The 21,550-nt window shown below is 40.8% G+C and overlaps 1 protein-coding gene across 2 annotated transcripts in view; it reads right to left on the bottom strand.

Annotated features, from left to right (window-relative positions):
• Positions 1-21,550, bottom strand: part of LOC126236994 (general transcription factor 3C polypeptide 1) — a 351,606-nt gene that overhangs the window by 180,762 nt on the left and 149,294 nt on the right. For both annotated transcript variants that reach the window (XM_049946720.1, XM_049946718.1), the window contains exon 15: positions 4,086-4,263. In XM_049946720.1, the coding sequence (XP_049802677.1) occupies positions 4,086-4,263 (178 nt within the window). The remainder of the gene's footprint in view (positions 1-4,085; positions 4,264-21,550) is intronic.

The following is a 21,550-nucleotide window of genomic DNA, read 5'->3' as shown; positions in this document are numbered from 1 at the left end:
AGTTGTGCAAAGGAATATCATCTACAGATGTATCAGTTGAGTACCAAAGTTAAGAAACATAGTGTTTATGTATGCTGAGTAAAGCTGCTTCATGTGTCTGCAACATGATTTTGTAATGTATCTATGACAACAGCTCTTCATAGCTTTATAGATGACTATTATTTTTACTTAATTTGACTGGACTGTAGGAGTGGTTTTTGTATCCAACAGTGATTTCCTACCTAGCACACACACGGACATCTCAAAAGCACTAAGGCTGCAAGTGGTGGCTGCACACCACCGTCTTAAGGGTAGGCCCAACCAAATCAAGCACATCACGTGCCTCCCCCCCCCCCCCCCCCCCCAGTGGCGACTGTTTGCTGATGAACCTATGCCCAGGCTCGTGGTGCATTCACTACTTGCTGTATTTCGTAGCCGTCTGAATTGCACCATTGCACAACCAAACTGACTCAGATTGTTTTCCAGTCCCAAGTGGTTACTGATCTGGAACTGTTGTATATCTATGCTAATTTCGACACATCCAAGACTTGTTAGTGCTCACTTACTTTCCGAGCTCATATTGTTGCAGACTTATAGGAATGTGTGTTCATTTCACTGTGGTTTGGTGCACACACCAGAGCAAGTGATGAAAAACAAGTCTACCTATGAACACAGGATTAAAAAAAGTGTCTTAGTAGTAAAGAATAAATGTATTAAAACTTCATGTATGATGTGGTAGTCTTTCACTCATCACAGTGCTTATAATATCATGTTGTCTTAATTTGTGTCACACAATGATATATTTGGATAGGCACATTCAGGAGCAAATGCAGATATTGCCTCCGAAATGTGTTGCAAATAGAGCCAGTACAAAAGAAGTAATAAATTTAAACATTATGCACAATGCAGCAGTTTTTAAGGCATTTCAGTGTTTATGACATTATAGCTCCTAAACTATGCGTGGTTACCATGATATCATTTTCTAGGTGCATTTAGTGACACACGCGGATACTGCCTGCAGAATTTATTGTGCATAGAGTTCAGCATAGAAGTAATAAATTTGAACACCATGCCAGATATGGCAGTTTTTGATGCTTCTCACTGTTCAGCACAAACGAATGCTGCTTACTAGGTCTTTTCATATTACCTCTTGTGTTGACGGAAAGCGTCCCTTTGTTACATGTTACAAATAAAATGAGTTTTAAACAGAAACATGCCCATTTGACAGAGCAGTCTCAGATTACTCTAGAGTGATGTTTGTTTCATTGCTATGTATTAACACTGACAGTACAACATGAAGAAAAGCAGTTCTCCAGCAGTGACAGCACTACCTCAACTGATGCTGACTGCTAACACCACACAGTAGCGCTTCTCATATGTTGTTATGGTACTGGCTATTTTTCATGTTTTAATTTTCTGATTAATTCACATTGATAAAACCAATATTCCAGAAGACTAATTTGTAACCACTCTATTGAACAGGCATGAAAAATTCCACTTTAAAAATAACTTTGTTTGCAATGGGAAAGAAACTAATGCTTTCAGTAAGCTATGGGCATCACACGAAAGACTTAATGAGCAGTATTTGTTTGGGCTGACTCAAGCTAAACACTGCAAAAACTCTTATGAGGAACACACAGTGTATGTGTACATATATTTCTTGGACACCAGCCAGTCTGCGTCCTTTGAGTCCTGCTTTATTATCTACATTCTAAAAGCTCTTCATGTAAGGAACTTGCGAAAATGTATGTGTATGTACACTATATGATCAAAAGTATCCGGACACCCCCAAAAACATAAGTTTTTCATATTAGGTGCATTGTGTTGCCACCTACTGCCAGGTACTCCATATCAGCAATCGCAGTAGTCATTAGACATTGTGAGAGAGCAGAATGGGGCACTCTGTGGAACTCACAAACTTTGAACGTCGTCAGGTGATTGGGTATCACTTGTGTCATACGTCTGTGTGTGAGATTTCCACACTACTAAACATCCCTAGGTCCACTGTTTCCAATGTGATAGTGAAGTGGAAAGGTGAAGGGACACGTACAGCACAAAAGAATACAGGCCGACTTTGTCTGTTGACTGGCAGAGGCCGCCGACAGTTGAAGAGGGTCGTAATGTGTAATAGGCAGACATCTATACAGACCCTCACACAGGAATTCCAAACTGCATCAGGATCCACTGCAAGTACTACGACAGTTAGGTGGGAGGTGAGAAAACTTGGATTTCATGGTCCAACAGCTGCATATAAGCCACACATCATGCAGGTAAATGCCAAATGACACCTCACTTGGTGTGAGGAGCGTAAACATTGGACAATTGAACAGTGTAAAAACTTTATGTGGAATGACGAATCACGGTACAGAATGTGGCGATCCGATAGCAGGGTGTGGGTAAGCCGAATGCCCAGTGAACTTCATCTGCCAGCATGTGCCAACAGTAAAATTCGGAGGCAGTGCTGTCATGGTGTGGCCATGTTTTTCATGGAGGGGGCTTGCAGCCCTTGTTTTGTGTGGCACTATCACAGAACAGGCTAACATTGATGTTTTAAGCACCTTCTTGCTTCTCTCTGTTGAAGAGCAATTCAGAGATGGCGATAGCATCTTTCAACATGATTGAGCACCTGTTCATAATACACAGCCTGTGGCGGAGTGGTTACATGACAATAACATCCCTGTAATGGACTGGCTTGCACAGAGTCCTGACCCGAATCCAACAAAACACCTATGGGATCTTTTGGAACGCCAACTATGTGCCAGGCCTCACTGACCGACATCAATACCTCTCCTCAGTGCAGCACTCCTGGAGAATGAGCTGTCATTCCCCATGAAACCTTCCAGCACCTGACTGAAAGTATGCCTGCGAGAATGCAAGTTGTCATCAAGGCTAAGTGTGGGCCAACACCATACTGAATTCCAGCATTACCAATGGAGGGCGCGACGAACTTTTAAGTCATTTTCAGCCAGGTATCCAGATACTTTTGATCACACAGTGCTTATTTCTTGCACATGAGTCAGTCTGCCTCCTTTGAACACCCATGCTTGACTTATTATCTCCATTCTGAAAGCTCTTCATGTAATGAACTTGGTACAAAACTGACAATTTGAGTGTATAAGAGATGACATCACTCAGCCTATCTTTATGTTCTCTCTTTCCAGTCCTTATCATTATACATGTCTTTTTAGTCTGGATTATTTGGAAGATTTTTTTAAGGATACTGCAATTTTCACAAATATTTGTATTGTGCACTGAATACCACACTGTAGAATGCAACTGTGAATGCAATACTGGATAAAAATAAAGAACAACTAAATATTGCTGACTGTAATGAACAATTACAAGTGCTATGACCTCTGACTAATCTTAGCAACAACTATACCGCAAGACAACTGGTATATGCTAAAATAATAACCTTTCTTTACGTCACTTGGTCCCATGTTCAAACACAGAATCTCCAACCACTCCTTAAAAGAACATTCTAATTTAGTTTTGAAACAGTCAATAACATTTCTTGCTTGGTTTATTTGTTCACAAGACAAATTGCTGATACCATATTGCATATGTCAGGGTCACTCAACAATTGTCCCTTCAGTGTTCTCAATTAATCTGGAGTTGAACTGAGCAATCAGATTGCAACATCTTTCTGAGCTGCTGATGTAAAACTAGTCCTTTCTGTAATTCATAAGACTTCACAAAATACATATTTTGTGCGTGTATGTACTGATGAGAAACTGTAACTTAACATTTTATGCCACCAATAATAATAATGTACATAAACTGATTGCTTTACTGGTAATATTTGAACATGTTGTTGCATAGTAATGAACCTAAATGAAGTTGTCACTCTGAAACACACACTATTAGTTGGTCTTTGAATCATTATAAAATTAAACTTCAGATCTTATACACGAGAGCAGTTCTTCTAACAAATTGTTTTTCTCTCATTTCCTTGCTCCACAAGAGGAAAAGCTCCAATATGGTAAAGAAAACAATTCTATCATATTATAGGTGTCATTCCTTCACCTATTCACTTATACTGCAACTGACACATGGACTGTGCCTGTTAATCACTTATAATTATACTCCCTGTTTTCAGTACTCACCCAAATTTGTGTGCAGACAAATATTCCACATATCATACCAATATTTCTCTACATCAGCCATGTCACCAAAATAATATTTATGTTCCTGATAAACGATATTATCTGAAACTTGGTGGTAACCAGGTTTTGATGTTGTAGTATCCAGAAGATGTGTTCTTCTATTAAGGTACACAAAAACCTGAAAACCAATTCCATGTAAACTTATAGTTCGTCTGAATCACCCTTTCCAGTTATCAATACAAAGACTGGCAAATCAGAGACAAACTGCACAACAAGTAAAGACATAAACATTATTAAGAAAATTAATATTCCTTTGATGCTTCTTAACTGCCAGATATTGCTGTTATGTACCAACTTTGTAGTTCTCACAAATAGAAGAAATACAAAATACAGTACATTCCCTCCAGATCTTATTTCATCCATGTACAATCACTGTACTTACAGCATAAATGATATCAGTGACAAAGACTATTGTGCCTAGAAGCAGAGTCTTTCATATGATGTTAAAATTCTGACACAAAAGACCGTCAAGAAGCAGGAGTCTAATAAACAGTATTACAACACTACAGATCATTTCTTACTATGCAATGATCCACAACATAAATACTTACAACCATTTGAACACAATGCAACACCCAAAACCCTATTCAGATTACAAAAAAAAGTCATAAGCTATATTATTCAATAACATATTAAAATTAGTGTATGGTACTTAGAAACAAAAGAGGGTTCAGGGTACCTGAAGCCAGCTCTAAAAAGCAAGAGAACATACTTAAAGAACAATTAAGCAATATTTGTCTAATCACAACTACCAATTACAATCATTGCTTGACAATAAATGAAAGACAAATCTACTAGTGCTCTACAAGTTTTAGGAATTTCTCTGAGACATACTTGTAGATGAAATGCCAGAATTATAAATCTAATAACAATCAACAATTTGCCTGTAACAAAAATGGTCCAAGACAGCTTCACAAATACAAAGGATAGGTCCTAGAAAATAAAGCAGGAACACGCACCATTAGGTGTTGATAAACCGTATTAGCAGAGCGAAATATGAGGCACAGTACAGTTAACATTGTACAATTCGTTCCGGGAAAATTATGAAGGCAACAAAAGAGATCTTAATATAAGCCTCAGCAGTGTCTTGCGGTGCCCCCCCCCCCCCTCACCCCTCCCAAAAAAATTCCTCCTCTCCCCACCGAGATGCAACAGTTGTATGAGCAGTCATTAATTATGTGGCACACATAGTTAAAGTGTTGTCTGTTATATATTAAAACTCTCATTTACTTAATACCATGGTAATTACTTTGAAGAATATCAGCAGTTGAATTATATTACACAATATGGTACATGCATGCCAGTTACTTGACATGAAAACCACATATGGAAATGTGACTCAGACGGAGTAAATATATACAGAAGTTAAAGTATGGGCCATAATTAAAAAACCTACTGGGCATGTAACATTCAACATATAGCTTGTATATCTTGAAGTTTTCCCGGCGTATTAATTGGTCCATCATATTTCGGGCTTGCAGCCGGATCACGTTGACATCTTGGCACGATATTTCGGCTAACAAACATGCAGCCATCTTCAGGTGAGTACGAGACTGAAGATTACTGGTGCGCATCGTTCTATATATACCGAAAGGTGGCGCCTGCGCAGTGAAGAAGGCTAATATCACGCCCCCTATCTAATTTGGCGCGCTCTGCAGCAGAAGCGGGCCGCGCATGCGTAGTGGCGTACCTACATTTGCGCTATCTGTCGTAAAGCGCCTTCGCGCAGCTGAGGCGCGGTAGTCGAAAGCATAAAATCAATTTTCGTCAGCCATCGCACTAGATGCAGACCCATGTCTCTGTGAAGCGATTAAAGAAATTACAGGATCCCATGCTTTATCCATCTGAAAGCCGCCGTCTCGATTAATAAGATCTTTTGCCAATCGTATCTCCACGGACACCTTGATAATGGATTCCCAAAAAGATCTAGTTGTCGCTAAAATTTTTGTTCCACAATAATCCATGGAGTGTCCCGTCGAAATACAGTGTTCTGCTATGGCTGATGTGTTGGGCTGTATTAGACGTGTGTGCCGCTCATGCTCCACGCATCTTTCCCGTACTGTGCGAGTAGTTTGGCCAATGTAGGATTTGCCACATTGACAAGGGATCTTATAAATACCTGCCTTCCTCAGACCCAGATCGTCCTTCACAGAGCCAAGCAAAGCCGATATTTTCGTAGGTGGTCGGAAGATCACTTTAACACAATGCTTCTTTAAAATCCTTCCTATTTTAGAGGAGAGGTTACCCACATATGGAAGAAACGCCCTGGACCTGACCACCTCTTTGTCTTCTTCTTCTTGTTTCTCTTTACATTTCTTCTTTGTTACAGCTGTGTGGATTTGGCGTGTAGAATATCCATTCTCCCTGAAGACAGATTGCAAATGTTCTAATTCTCTAGGAAGGGTGTCCTTATCAGATACCACATGTGCCCGGTGCACCAGAGTACGCAGCAAACCCATGGTTTGTGCAGGGTGGTGGCAGCTTGTCGCCTGCAAATACAAATCTGTGTGTGTTGGCTTCCGGTAGACGGAGTGCCCCAAAGATCCATCGGTTCTACGATTGACAAGGACATCCAGAAACGGCAGACATCTATCTTTTTCGACCTCCATGGTAAACTGAATATTCTTGTGAATGGAATTCAGATGTTTTAAGAATCCTGCCAGTTTTTCTTCTCCATGAGGCCAAACTACAAATGTGTCATCCACGTAACGTCAGAATACTTTCGGTTTAAAGTCAGCCGACTCAAGTGCCTTCTCCTCAAAGTCCTCCATAAAAAGGTTTGCTACCAGAGGGGACAAAGGACTGCCCATGGCAACAACGTCAACTTGTTCAAAATATTCATTATTGAATAAGAAATAAGTTGAGGACAGGCAATGATGAAATAATGCTGTTATGTCGGCTTTGAACCTTCTACTAATGAGTACCAGTGAATCCATCAGTGGAACCTTAGTAAATAAAGAGACGACATCACAACTCACTAATAAGTCAGAATTGTGGAGTTGGAGCGACTTCAGTCTACTAATAAAATCGGCGGAATTACGAATGTGATGTGGACACTTGCGCACATAAGGTCTCAGTAACGAAGACAGATGTGCTAAGTCATAGGTTGGCGCACCGATATTACTAACAATAGGGCATAATGGTAGTCCCTCTTTATGAATTTTCGGAAGACCATAAAGCCTCGGTGGGACAGAGCTATGCGGTTTCAGTCTTTTAATGACTTCAGGTGGAAGCGTAGAAGAGTTTAACAAAACTGTCGTTTTTCTTTCTACTCTGCTCGTCGGATCCTTGTCGATCTTCCGATATGTGGATTCACCAAGGAGGCTATAAATCTTCTTGTTGTAGATGTTACGTGGCAAAAGTACCGTCGCATTGCCCTGGTCCGCTCGGAGAACCACAGTGTGGGGATCTTCACTTAGTTTTCGAAGTGCAGCCCTTTTGCTAGAAGAAATGTTGTTCTTCAGAGGAGTCACTTTCTTAAGTGCATGGCATGTTTCACACCTGATTTCTTCAGTTGCGTCGCTGGGAAGAGGTCTAACAGCTTCTTCAATAGCACTTATGAAATCCGCGAAAGGTGGAGTCTTAGGTGTAGGAGCGAAGTTAAGTCCTTTTCCGAGCACAGACAGCGTCGCATTGTCCAAAACTCTATCCGTGAAATTAACCACGGAGCGTCGAAAAGTACCTTCTTGCGGCGATGCTGTCGATAGACGTGCAAACTTCGATGACTGCCTAGAAGATGACTTGTTGTGAGCCCAGTCCGCTTTGGCCCAAGTGACTCTGTCAACCCACTCCCAGGTGAAAGAAGAAAGACTGGATGCTATTTCCAAATGAAGGTGATACAGTTGTCTTGAAATCAGATCCAGTTCACGGCGAGAGAAGCAAATCCTCTTCTTTACTAGAGCCAGGCTAGCCTTCCGAGTTATATTCCTGGCGGCAGTGGTCTTGATGAAATGTGTGACTTTGGCAAACTTGGTGATAAAGCCATTGTCCCGACACTTCAATAAAAAAACACAGAGAGCTAAGTAATCTTGCTCGTTTGTTGCATAACTTATCCAAACTCTGGACGTGTGCTACCATCTCCTCCCCGTAAAGGTGTCTGATGTGTATCTTGAAGTTTTCCCGGCGTATTAATTGGTCCATCATATTTCGGGCTTGCAGCCGGATCACGTTGACATCTTGGCACGATATTTCGTCTAACAAAAATGCAGCCATCTTCAGGTGAGTACGAGACTGTAGATTACTGGTGCGCGTCGTTCTAGATATACCGAAAATTGGCGCGGCGGCGCCTGCGCAGTGGAGAAGGCTAATATCGCGCCCCCTGTCTAATTTGGCGCGCTCTGCAGCAGAAGCGGGCCGTGCATGCGTAGTGGTGTACCTACATTTGCGCTATCTGTCGTAAAGCGCCTTCGCGCAGCTGAAGCGCGGTAGTCAAAAGTATAAAATCAATTTTCGTCAGCCGTCGCACTAGAAGCAGACCCATGTCTCTGTGAAGCGATTAAAGAAATTACAGGATCCCATGCTTTATCCATCTGAAAGCCGCCGTCTCGATTAATAAGATCTTTTGCCAATCGTATCTCCACGGACTCCTTGATAATGGATTCCCAAAAAGATCTAGTTGTCGCTAAAATTTTTGTTCCACAATAATCCATGGAGTGTCCCGTCGAAATACAGTGTTCTGCTATGGCAGTCGCTCCAACTCCACAATTCTGACTTATTAGTGAGTTTTGATGTCGTCTCTTTATTTACTAAGGTTCCACTGATGGATTCACTGGTACTCATTAGTAGAAGGTTCAAAGCCGACATAACAGCATTATTTCATCATTGCCTGTCCTCAACTTATTTCTTATTCAATAATGAATATTTTGAACAAGTTGACGGTGTTGCCATGGGCAGTCCTTTGTCCCCTCTCGTAGCAAACCTTTTTATGGAGGACTTTGAGGAGAAGGCACTCGAGTCAGCTGAATTTAAACCGAAAGTCTTCTGGCGTTACGTGGATGACACATTTGTAGTTTGGCCTCATGAAGAAGAAAAACTGGCAGGATTCTTAAAACATCTGAATTCCATTCACAAGAATATTCAGTTTACCATGGAGGTCGAAAAAGATAGATGTCTGCCGTTTCTGGACGTCCTTGTCAATCGTAGAACCGATGGATCTTTGGGGCACTCCGTCTACCGGAAGCCAACACACACAGATTTGTATCTGCAGGCGACAAGCTGCCACCATGCTGCACAAACCACGGGTTTGCTGCGTACTCTGGTGCACCGGGCACATGTGGTATCTGATAAGGACACCCTTCCTAGAGAATTAGAACATTTGCAATCTGTCTTCAGGGAGAATGGATATTCTACACGCCAAATCCACACAGCTGTAACAAAGAAGAAATGTAAAGAGAAACAAGAAGAAGAAGACAAAGAGGTGGTCAGGTCCAGGGCGTTTCTTCCATATGTGGGTAACCTCTCCTCTAAAATAGGAAGGATTTTAAAGAAGCATTGTGTTAAAGTGATCTTCCGACCACCTACGAAAATATCGGCTTTGCTTGGCTCTGTGAAGGACGATCTGGGTCTGAGGAAGGCAGGTATTTATAAGATCCCTTGTCAATGTGGCAAATCCTACATTGGCCAAACTACTCGCACAGTACGGGAAAGATGCGTGGAGCATGAGCGGCACACACGTCTAATACAGCCCAACACATCAGCCATAGCAGAACACTGTATTTCGACGGGACACTCCATGGATTATTGTGGAACAAAAATTTTAGCGACAACTAGATCTTTTTGGGAATCCATTATCAAGGAGTCCGTGGAGATACGATTGGCAAAAGATCTTATTAATCGAGATGGCGGCTTTCAGATGGATAAAGCATGGGATCCTGTAATTTCTTTAACCGCTTCACAGAGACATGGGTCTGCATCTAGTGCGACGGCTGACAAAAATTGATTTTATGCTTTCGACTACCGCGCCTCAGCTGCGCGAAGGCGCTTTACGACAGATAGTGCAAATGTAGGTACACCACTACGCATGCGCGGTCTGCTTCTGCTGCAGAGCGCGCCAAATTAGATAGGGGGCGTGATATTAGCCTTCTCCACTGCGCAGGTGCCGCCGCGCCAATTTTCGGTATATAGAGAACGACGCTCACCAGTAATCTTCAGTTTCGTACTCACCTGAAGATGGCTGCATATTTGTTAGCCGAAATATCGTGCCAAGATGTCAACGTGATCCGACTGCAAGCCCGAAATATGATGGACCAACATATAGCTTGTTTGTTGCAGGTTCCATAGATCAACTGCACAACCTAGTATAATGACTGAACAGTCCACACATGTGCTTAGTATCCAACGGGCACAATATTTCAACGAGCAGACATGTCACCATCATCAGGTGTGCTGGTGAACTGATTTCCTGATGGCAGACTTACATCCTCTTACACTGCACGGTGCTACATCTGCAGTCTGCACCAAGGGTGGTAGTCAGCTGTCGTGAAGACACTTCCGTTGGCATCTGTGGTAGTATCGATGTAGTCGCACTGTCCGCCCTCATCACCAGATTGTTGTGTTTGATGAGCACATTATTAATTAGGCCCCGTGCTGGTTCCCAAGCCTTGTTAAGGTCATAGCCACAGTCCTGATTGATAAATTTATCCCTGGTGTACATTTCGATGGCTTCTCTAACAATGTTGTCCCAGTATTTGGAAGTATATGTTAAAATACGAGGGTTGGAACTTAAATAGTGGCAACTATTTATTCACAACCGATAGAAAAGAGTTACATGTTTGCACCTGTTACTGTCCTTCAAAATAGTCACCCGTGTTGTGTAGAACCAGGGGCCAGCGATGTGGAAGGTGTAGTATACCATTAGCAGAGCCTTTCTGTTAATGGTGCAAATGGAGTGGTCTAAAGTTATGGTGATTCTCGTCTACGACTGTGATGGTGTTATCCTAATGCATTACGTTCCTCCACAGCAGACCATCAATGCACAGTATTACTGTTCATTTTTAGAGCATTATCTGCGACCAGCTTTGCAAAAGAAGCGGCGACACTTACTGCACAACCCACCCATCATTTTGTACGACAATGCGCGGGCGCATACAGCGCAAGCTGTGGCTGCTCTGTTCGGTTGATGGGACTGGGAAGTACAGCACAAACCACCATACTCCCCGGACTTAACTCCTTGTGACTTCGATTTGATTCTGAAGATGAAGGACCTACTTGATGGCATTCACTTCAGAACTATTCTAGAGATTTGACTGGCAGTAGACCACTCAATTCGCACCATAAACAGAACAGGCTCTGCTAACGGTATACTACACCTTCCACATCACTGGCAATGGGTTTTACACAATGCTGGTGACTACTTTGAAGCACAGTAACAGGTGCAAACATGTAACACTTTTGTATTGGTTGTGAATAAATAGTTGCCACTATTTAAGCTCCAAACCTCGTACATGCAAATTCCATAGCATGATTCTCAGACAGACAATGTTCTGTGACTGCTGATTTGTTGGAGTACATTATTCAAGTGTGATGATGATGATTGGTTTGAGGGGTGCTAAACTGCGCGGTTATCAGAGCCTGTACCAATTCCCAACCTTTGCTCAGTCTAATCTTGCCACTTTCATGAATGGAATAAAGGCTGTGGCTACCTCTTGCACTGTGATTTCTTCCATCTCCACAGTTGTACTGTAGTGGTGGGGTGAAGAGTGCACTACATCTGCCATTCCAAGTATCTGTTCTTCTGGAACACCGTTCTGAGGCAGACACACTGTTTTTAGTACCCCATTCCTCTCTGCAGGGTGGTGGCAGCTATCTGTGTGCAAATGCAGATCAGTGTGTATTTTCTTCCAATGCACACCTTGGACCAGGGTAACATCAGCTCTTCTCTTAACCATTACACACAGGAATGATAGTCTTCCTTCTTCTTTGGTCTCCATAGTGAATCTGATGTTAGAAAGGGTTGGAGTTCAGATATACAAGGAAGTCATGGAGGCCAGATGACATATGTGTCCTCCACATAACAGAAAAACAGGTAAGTTTCCACTTCGATTATGTCTGAGCCTCTTTCTTGAAGTGCTTCATATACAAATCTGCAACCATAGGTGTGAGTGGGATCCCTACATTTGCTCATAGTATTTTCCATCAAGTAGAAATATGTGGAGGTCAGGCCATGTCTGAAATATTTGGTCTTCTCATCAAATTTCTGACCAATGAGTTCTTGAGGCACCCTGGTGAATAATGAAATGATGTCAAAGTTCACCTTGATACTACAGTCCTTCAGTCTGAAGTTGAGGCATTTCACAAATCCATAGAATCATGTATGTGGTGTGGGAATTTACCCACTTATGGACTTAGTAGCTCTGCGAGGTATTTTCCCTGGAAATACCTAGGAGTTCTGACATTGTGGACAATGGGGCATAATGGCATCCCATCTTTGTGGTCCTTGGGAAGTCCATAAAGTCTTCATTGTACTAGTCCTTGAGGTGTCAATTTCTTGATGATCCCCTCTGGTAACTCCAGTTACTTCAGAAGCAGCCTGGTCCTCTTCTCTACCTTCTTGGTGGGGTCAGTACTGATCTTCATGTTGGAGTCATAATTTAACAAGCTTTGCTTCTTCTCGATGTAGCCCTTATGGGAGAGAACAATAGTAGCATTGTCTTTGTCATCAGTTAAGATACTCTCTCTGGGCTCTGTTGCAGGTTTTCAATGGCTACCCTCTATTTGTTGGTAATGTTTGACTTCATAGTCTTAGTTCTCATCAGATCATGACTAGTTTCACAATGCAGTTCTTCTGCTGTTTCGGGCAGCAGTCATGCAGCAACCTGTTCAACTGCACTGACAGATGTCTGCAACTTGTGTGAACTTAGGATTGGGAGCACAGTTAAGTCCCATCTCCGGAAATGAAACTGCATCATCACTCTGCTGCAAGCTAGTCAGATTGATGACAGTCTTGCATAGAGCCTCCAGTGATGGTTTGTCAACAACTCGGGAAAATTTTCTTGTCTGACATCCTGTTATCTCCCTATGGGCGAAATCGGTTGCCACCCGGTAACACCACCAATACAGTCCCAGGACCCATATTTAAAATGAATGGCCAGTTGTAAATGTATTTTAAGAAGTCACTGGGAATTGTGTTCAAGACCACGGAGGGTAAAGTGTACTTCTCATGTAGCAAGGCAAGGCTGGCCCACTTCTTTATTCTCCTGGCTGCCGTAAAATTGATGTATGCATGACCTTAGAAAAGTTTGGCACAACTTGTTCAGCATGAGATCACTTCAGAAATGCAAGAGCACATACTAGCAGACTATCGGGAAAAGTTGGGTGCATACTGAAATAGCACTGGTGAATAAAAAATTGGCATTATTGGGGAGCATCGATAATGACTTAGGTTTGCAGAAAGCTGGATTATATCAGTTTCTGTGCCAATGTAGCAAGACACATTGGACAAACAGCAAACACCACTGAAGATAGGAGCAGAGAACACCAGCGGCACATTCGACTAACATGTCCCAACAAGTCGAGAATTGCACAGCACTGTTTGTCAGAAAATCATGCTATAGAATACAAATGCACCAGGACTTTAGCACAGACTTCCAAATACTGGAACAGTATCATTACAGAAGCCATCAAAATTCACACCAGGGATAAGCTTATTAATCGAGACTGTGGCTGTAATGTCAGCAAGGCTCGAGAACCAACACAGGGTCTAATTAAGAACACAGTCAGCAAACACAACAATCTGGCAACAAAGGTAGACAGAGTAACAACATCAATGCTACCACAGATCCCAACACAAGTGTCTCCACAACTGCTGACATGACAAAGGGAACGGCTTGTAGCAGGAGAGGAGACAAGTCCACAGTGTGCCCTCAGAAGATCAGTTTGCCAGCACACATTACAACGGCAACATGTCTGAATGCTGAAATATTCTCCTCACTGGAGGACACTTTGGACTGGCAGTGCATTCGTGCACTTTATGATCAACAAATACACTGGGAGAAACTGAAGAATCACTACTTAATATAATGGTTACATACTGTTACCATAATTTATGTTGATACACTTACATACCCGTAATTTTGAACATGATTACTGTTTCTGAAATATGATCCATTACTTACAATTAGTATCATTACATAATATACAAACTGTGAATCTTTAGTCAAAATTTCTAACTACTGAATGAGAGCAACTAATTCTTGCAACCCACCTTGATATAATTAAAAGTTTCTTTCTAATAGATTAGTAATATTCAGTAAAATACTCCATATGGAAATGAAAACAAATACATATGTTAACCAAAATTTGCAACATAAAATGAAATAATCACTGAATTTAGATGTTTAAGAAGTTCTGAATATTCTACTTAATTTTGGAGGTGTATTTTGATGATCCTGCCTCATTTAGTAAGTCCTGACTGAATGTTACGTTAAGAATTTTTGGTCAACCACTGATACGTTGAACTGAGTATACTGCCCCCCCCTCCCCCCTCCAACTCTTCAGTGGTAATAATTAAATTCATATACAAACCTTATATACCATTCACTACATTGCTCTATGTTTTCTAGAACTGATTATAATACTTACACTACATTGAAAAATTAATTTATGCTTGATTACTTTAAAATATTGAACACTTTATGTACAGGAAGTGTACTTATGGATCTAAACTCAGATGCTGTAAAGGCTCAATTAATACTGACCTTTTCCACAAAATTTTCATCTGTCTACATTAGTTGAATTATTTAGTGGTAATTCTGTTCAGTAAAGTTAAAATATTTAATTTTCTACATCACAAATTCCACAAACCTTCATTTGTTTTAAAGGAATTTCAGATCCAATAGTCGAATGTATTTAAGAGACACAAAAAATTAAGCTGTTCTGTTAATTATAGTGGCAATATTTTATGAAAGAATATATTAATGGCAGTTTAACTGAGCAATCAAGACCATGATTTATAACATAACTAGCTGACAAACCTGGCATAGTCTGGGTATTCGTTTTATCAGATTTCTATTAGAAACAACAACAAAAAATGAACTGTGTTTGTACTGAAGTATTGAGAAAACATCTCTAAAATTATGAAACAGACATACAAAGAAATTGGCACTCTGTACAAATGTATGAGTGCAGTATCCAAATTAAGAAACATGATCTTGCACAGTTTCTGTACTCTGAGTACAGCTACTTTGCACAACAAGAGTTTGTAAACATCTCTATGGCCATGCCTCTTCACAGCTCTATAGGTGGTTATCATTTTCACCTAGAGCCATTTTGCTTCACAACTGAAAGCTGTTAAATGCACTGCAACATGTTGGATGCTGTAACTTACCAAATGAGAAAGTGTTTGTATGTTGATAGAGACAATAAAAAACACACAAACACACACACAAATTTCAAGCTTTCGCAACCCAAGGTTGGAAAGACGAAAGGATGTGGGTTTTAAGGGAGAGGGTAAGGAGTCATTCCAATCCCGGGAGCGGAAAGACTTACCTTAGGGGGAAAAAACGACAGGTATACACTCGCACACACACACACATCCATCCGCACATATACAGACACAGGCAGACATATGTATACCTGTCCTTTTTCCCCCTAAGGTAAGTCTTTCTGCTCACAGGATTGGAATGACTCCTTACCCTCTCCCTTAACACCCACATCCCTTTGTCTTTCCCTCTCCTTCCCTCTTTCCTGATGAAGCAACCTTGGGTTGTGAAAGCTTGAAATTTGTGTGTGTGTTTGTGTATGTTTTATTGTCTCTATCAACATACCAACGCTTTCTCGTTTGGTAAGTTACAGCATCCTTGTTTTCATATATATTTTTCCCATGTGGAAATATCGTTGGCAGGAAAATAGAGCTTGCAATTAATCCTCATAGTTGGCATACAGAGTAGAAAGCTCAGCTCAAATGCCAACTACGAGATAACTTGGTGTCAACTGTCAGTCACCAGTTTACATATTTTGAGGCATTTTCAACAATATGATCCATGTCTTTGTTGTAATTACATCAGCAATTGTTGTTCAGTTTTTGCTATACATGGTTCACTGACATTTATTGTTAAGTGTGCTCAATTTTCCTTGGAAAATGGCGAGTAATAAGGGAAAACTTAGTGATATAGAACTTGAACAGCTAGTTAACATGAATGAATCAGAATGGGACAATTTTATGGATGAATTCATGAATGGTGGAAGTCTCTATGAACCATTTTCATGTGAGCATTCAAGTAAGGATTCAGATGCAGATAATACTGAATGCAATGAAGAAGATGAGCAGGTTGGTCCAATAGCAGGCACTACAAATAACAGTGACAAGTGGAGTGACGTTTCTCAAGATCCAACATTATTTATGTTCAACAAGGATGTGAGACTGAAATTATACAAACAAACTTTGTTTTTTTCTGTAGGCAAGACAGGAAGCAGAAAAATGTGGTGGAGAAGACAAATCAGTGACCCCAGATGGAGGGATACAGATGTTGTGGATATGAAGTATTTCTGGACTGTTGCTGCACATGGGATCTTGCTGTTTTCCATCAATAGAATATTACCGGAGTACAAGTTCTTTTTACAATGTTACATTCTGGACAGCTGTTATTGAGTTATTTACAATTCTTAGACAATTCATTGCAATCCAATGACTGACTCTATAAAATTATACCAGTTTTGGACCATCTGAATAGCATCATGAACAATAATTACCTTTTTGAGAAGAATCTCTGCAATGAAAAATCAATGGTTTTGTGGCACAGCTGTCTGTTTCTCAGGCAGTATATCAAGAACAAGAAACACAAATATGGTGTAAAATTTTGTGAACTCCGTGAATCTAATAGTGTGGTTCTCAAAATAAAAATTTACTGTGGCAAGTCACAGGGGAGGGCCAAGATGAGTCATCTATCTTAAGTTGTTTGACACCTGATTGAAGCTTTCTTGAACAAAGGATATGTGCTTCATATGGACAGTATTTATAATTCTGTATCACAAAACTGTTGGCAACTTACAAAACCTATGTGCGTGGAACATTACGTAATAACAGAAAGGAAAAGCCAAAATTGTTAGTTATTATGAAAATGGTATGAAAAAGAAATGACATTGCTGTTGTTTGCAAATGGAAGAGCAAAAGAAAAGCCCTGACCATTTCTAATATGCACTGTGCTGAAATGATGGAAGTTCACAATCAAAATGGCAAAGTTGTCTTGAAATCAAACATAGTCAGAGACTATGACAGTGACATGGCAGGTGTTGATCAGTCAGATCAAATGCAGCAATATGAAGATTTATCTACACAATGCCCATCAGTTTTATAATCAAACAGTACAAAAGATATCAAATCTTTAGCTTTTACAGAAAAATTTATTCAGGCATTGACTGGGGATAAGATGCCAGATATCCAGAAGAAAATCGGAACAGATGATAGCTTAGATTATTTAGAAGCAATGGCTGCCACTGAGAAAAAAGTGAGGTCAGCAAAGTTGTGCAGAGTGTGCACACAACAAAAGAATAGCTGTGAATTGTGGTACTTTTGTTCCATTTGTGAAGAAAAGCTGGCTCTTTTATGTCTAAAGCTAAAATATTTGTATGAACTTCTGTACGCACTTTTCTGTTAGTTCATCTGAACTGTGAAAATAAAAATTATGTCCACCATGTCCAGATGATTTACGCAAGACCTGTAAAGTGTACATATTTGCTACCAATGTTTTCGTATATTACTGTATGCATAAAATCATTTCCTAGAAATTAACTCGTAGTGTGCACCAGTGGTCAGATCATCAGGTATGAAATAACTCATAGTTCGCAGTTAACTACTGAAGTTCACTTGACTGAAGGAGTGTCTCACAGTTAGTAGAATAGGATATGCATGATGTGGAATCATATGTGACATCATATCTCCAGTGTGGTACCATGACATATTTTTCAACACACCTACACCCACACCCACCTAGGCACCCCCCCCCCTCCCCTCCCCACACATTTTTATAATATGTATAGATTATTTCCAGAATGAATTTGTGTGTGTGTGTGTGTGTGTGTGTGTGTGTGTGCGCGCGCGCGCGCGCGCGCGCGCGCGCGCGCGCGCGCGCGCTCTGACTTGGAACTTCCTGGCAGATTACAGCTGTATGCCTGACTGGACTCAATACCAGAATCTTTGTCTTTTTTGACAGGCAAATGCTCCACCAACTGAGCTATCCGAGCACAGCTCACAATCTGCCCTCCCAGCCTTGGGGATGTGGCTGAATCATTTCTCCACAATATCCTATCATCCATGAGTACCAGTCCTGAACAGTATGCAGGAGAACTTCTGTGGAGTTTGGAAGGTGGAACAGTTGTAGTGGCAGAAGGAAATATGTAAGGTGGGTAGTGACTTGTGCATGGATAGCTCAGTTGGTAGAACATTTTTCCATGAAAGGCACTGATTCCATGTTCAGATCCTAGTCCAGTGCACAGTTTTAATTTGCAAGAAAGTTTCAAGTACATTACTATTACCATCAAGGTAGGGTAAAGTTCTAAAAGTACGTCACATTCTAAAAGAAATGTGATATAATATTACACCTCCACCACTAGCAACCTAAATCAGGGTGTATAAATGCGGACAAGGAAGAAAATTTCCTGGATTTTCCCCAGATAAAAATACACTTTCTCCTGGGTGAAAACACACTTTTTCCATGTTAAGTGACAGCATATTTTCCCTTGAAACAGCAAAACTTATAAATCCTTTGAATGGTTATGGTTTTGTACACGGGCGTAGTCCCGGTACTTAGAAAACGAAACTCAGGGAAGAAGACACGTTTTGGAAATATCTTTGATGTACAGCAACATGTAAGCGGCGTATTTTATTATTACGAAAGTTTACATTGGAATTCCACTAAACACCACATGTTACTTTCCAAATCATTGAAAACGAGATTGGGATGCGCTTTTGTAAGCCAGTCATAGCTCATGTCCTGTGATCTCGCCAGCCGAAACAGCGGATATTCAGAGCATAGGACACATGATGTAGTCAGCCAACAGCAACACCACTGTTAAGTAGCACGAACACGCAAACAGGAAAAGTTAATCAATTTAAATTAATATACAGTATTGCTACAAGAAAAGCAAAGCTTTCGCATATAATGTTGATCTTTTTTGCGCATGTTACACTTTAAGATATATCACACAAATGGGCCAGTAAAATTTTTAATAATGACATAAATGTCTGATCTTCTGTGTTCAAAATTCTTCTAAATGGCTCGTCATCAAAGAGTTGATTTTTAAATGAGAGTCAAACACTCTGTGATTTAAGAAATTCATGGTACATTCTCGCTCATAGTTCAACTTACATAAAAGGATATTTACTTTGAAAGTATTGCTTTTCAAACCACCATTTGAAATATTTTCCCGCGATCTGTTACAAATAGGTTCATTTCAGCAGGTGTCAGAGAGCGCAGATAACAGGCAACACCGCACTTGTGCAACTACGGTGACGTAGGAAGCCCGTATGTATGTATGAGTAAAACATTGAAAGATCATGCATTATGTCATAAAAGAAACAAGACATCAGAGGATACTCCAAGTGCTTCGGAATTTCGTGAAGCATACTAAAATGTGCACATTTAAAGTGCATACTTAAAGTGCATACTTAAAGTGCACATTCATATGTCCAGATTCCCAGTCAAGTAGGCCTCAACCTGATATTACGTTTTTCAGTGTCGTTTTCGGGATGTAAATTTTCTTGAAGCACCAGTACTGTACTATATCATGTTTGGTTCTTTACTATGGCATAATGCCATACATGCTAGAAGATGAAAACGTGCTCTTGAAATGCAGTGAACAGTTGAAACTAGCAAGTACCGCGGAATTAAACATTTTGTTTCAAGTACATTGACTGCTTATGAGGAAAACGTTAATAAAAGTAAAATTTCTTTAACAGACAAAAATAACTTCTTTCTTCTGCAAGGCAATTAAACTCGACTGTCAGAAAGGTGTAAATAAAATAAAATCTGAAACTAATAACATATTTTAGCCTTCCGTAATTATGTGAGTGTATTTTAATTCACTTGATAGCTCCCGGCCACAGATATCAGTTTTGTTTTCATTTGACGTGAGAGTTAACGAAGGGGAAACAGCAAAATCGCTAAATGTAAACACGGGTCACGTGGAGACTATACGGAATTTTATGTTAACCGGGGTTCTAGAAACAATGGAGAGGCTCCATTCCCGCTGCAGCTGCAGTGGTTCACAACCCCATGACAAATAACCCAGTCCACTTCACCCCTCCGCCGCCCTCACCGAACCCAGGCTTTTTGTGCGGTCTGGTCCCTGGTGGACCTCACCAGGGAACGTCTCACACCAGCCGGGTGTAACCTGTATGTTTGCATGGTAGAGTAATAGTGGTGTACGCATACGTGGAGAACTTTTTTGCGCAGCAATCGCCGGCATAGTGTAGCTGAGGCGGAATTAGGGGAACCAGCCCGCATTCGCCGAGGCAGATGGAAAACCACCTAAAAACCATCCACAGACTGATCGGCACACCGGACCTTGAGACAAGTCTGCCGGGCGGATTCGTGCCGGGGACCAGGCGCTCCTTCCCACCCGGTAAGCCGTGCGTTACACCACACGGCTAACTGGGCAGGCGTGGAGACTATAACTCAGACTGCTCTGCTCATCAGCCCCGGACCTATGATATTTGCTAACCGGGTGAATACTAAAAAAAAATCGAATTTTCAAAAATATGTTCATCTTGTAACTCACATCTTTCTGAAAAGTCTTAAACATAAAACATATGTGTTCAAGGAAATGTAAGGCATGTTATTTGGTCTTAAGTGTGCCAAAATGCTGTGCCACACCTCTTCATACAGCATTCTCCCATAGCATGTCACTGTATTTCACTCTGTGGAACTGAAACGTGTATCTTTTGTAATGGATGCCATCAAACTATATTCAGGACAGTGGAAATTGAAATGTCCTGTGGTGCCTCTCCCGCTCCCAGTCGGCCGGTTTGACAGCCTGCTCCTTCTTTTTTAAAAAAATCTCACAATTAATAGCGGATGGGATTATTGGAAATCGGGAGAACAAGAACTCTACAGAAAATTTGCACTCTTTGTTGTCTATTAGCAAATAACTTGCTGTTTTGTGTGACATAAAATTGAATATAGAATAGATAAGACCAATAAAGACAAGAGACAAGCAAGAGAGTACACATTTCTTCAATCCTTAGCTCCTAGCATTCTTTTGCTCTCTAATTTTGCTACAGATTTACATGGCGTGCTTTATTTTCCACGAAAGAATGTATTACCTCATCGGAGTTCGTCAAACGTTTTGCTAGATGAAAAATCGAAATTACGTTATCTAATACTAAAAAAGCTGTTAATACAAGTAATACCCAAGACTGGTGTGGTTTCTCGATCTGATTACGTCTATTTTGTCACTGTCTCTTGATAAAA

Source organism: Schistocerca nitens, chromosome 2, assembly GCF_023898315.1.
Source record: "Schistocerca nitens isolate TAMUIC-IGC-003100 chromosome 2, iqSchNite1.1, whole genome shotgun sequence".
Lineage (NCBI taxonomy): Eukaryota > Metazoa > Arthropoda > Insecta > Orthoptera > Acrididae > Schistocerca > Schistocerca nitens.
This window is presented reverse-complemented; position numbering and strand designations above follow the sequence as displayed.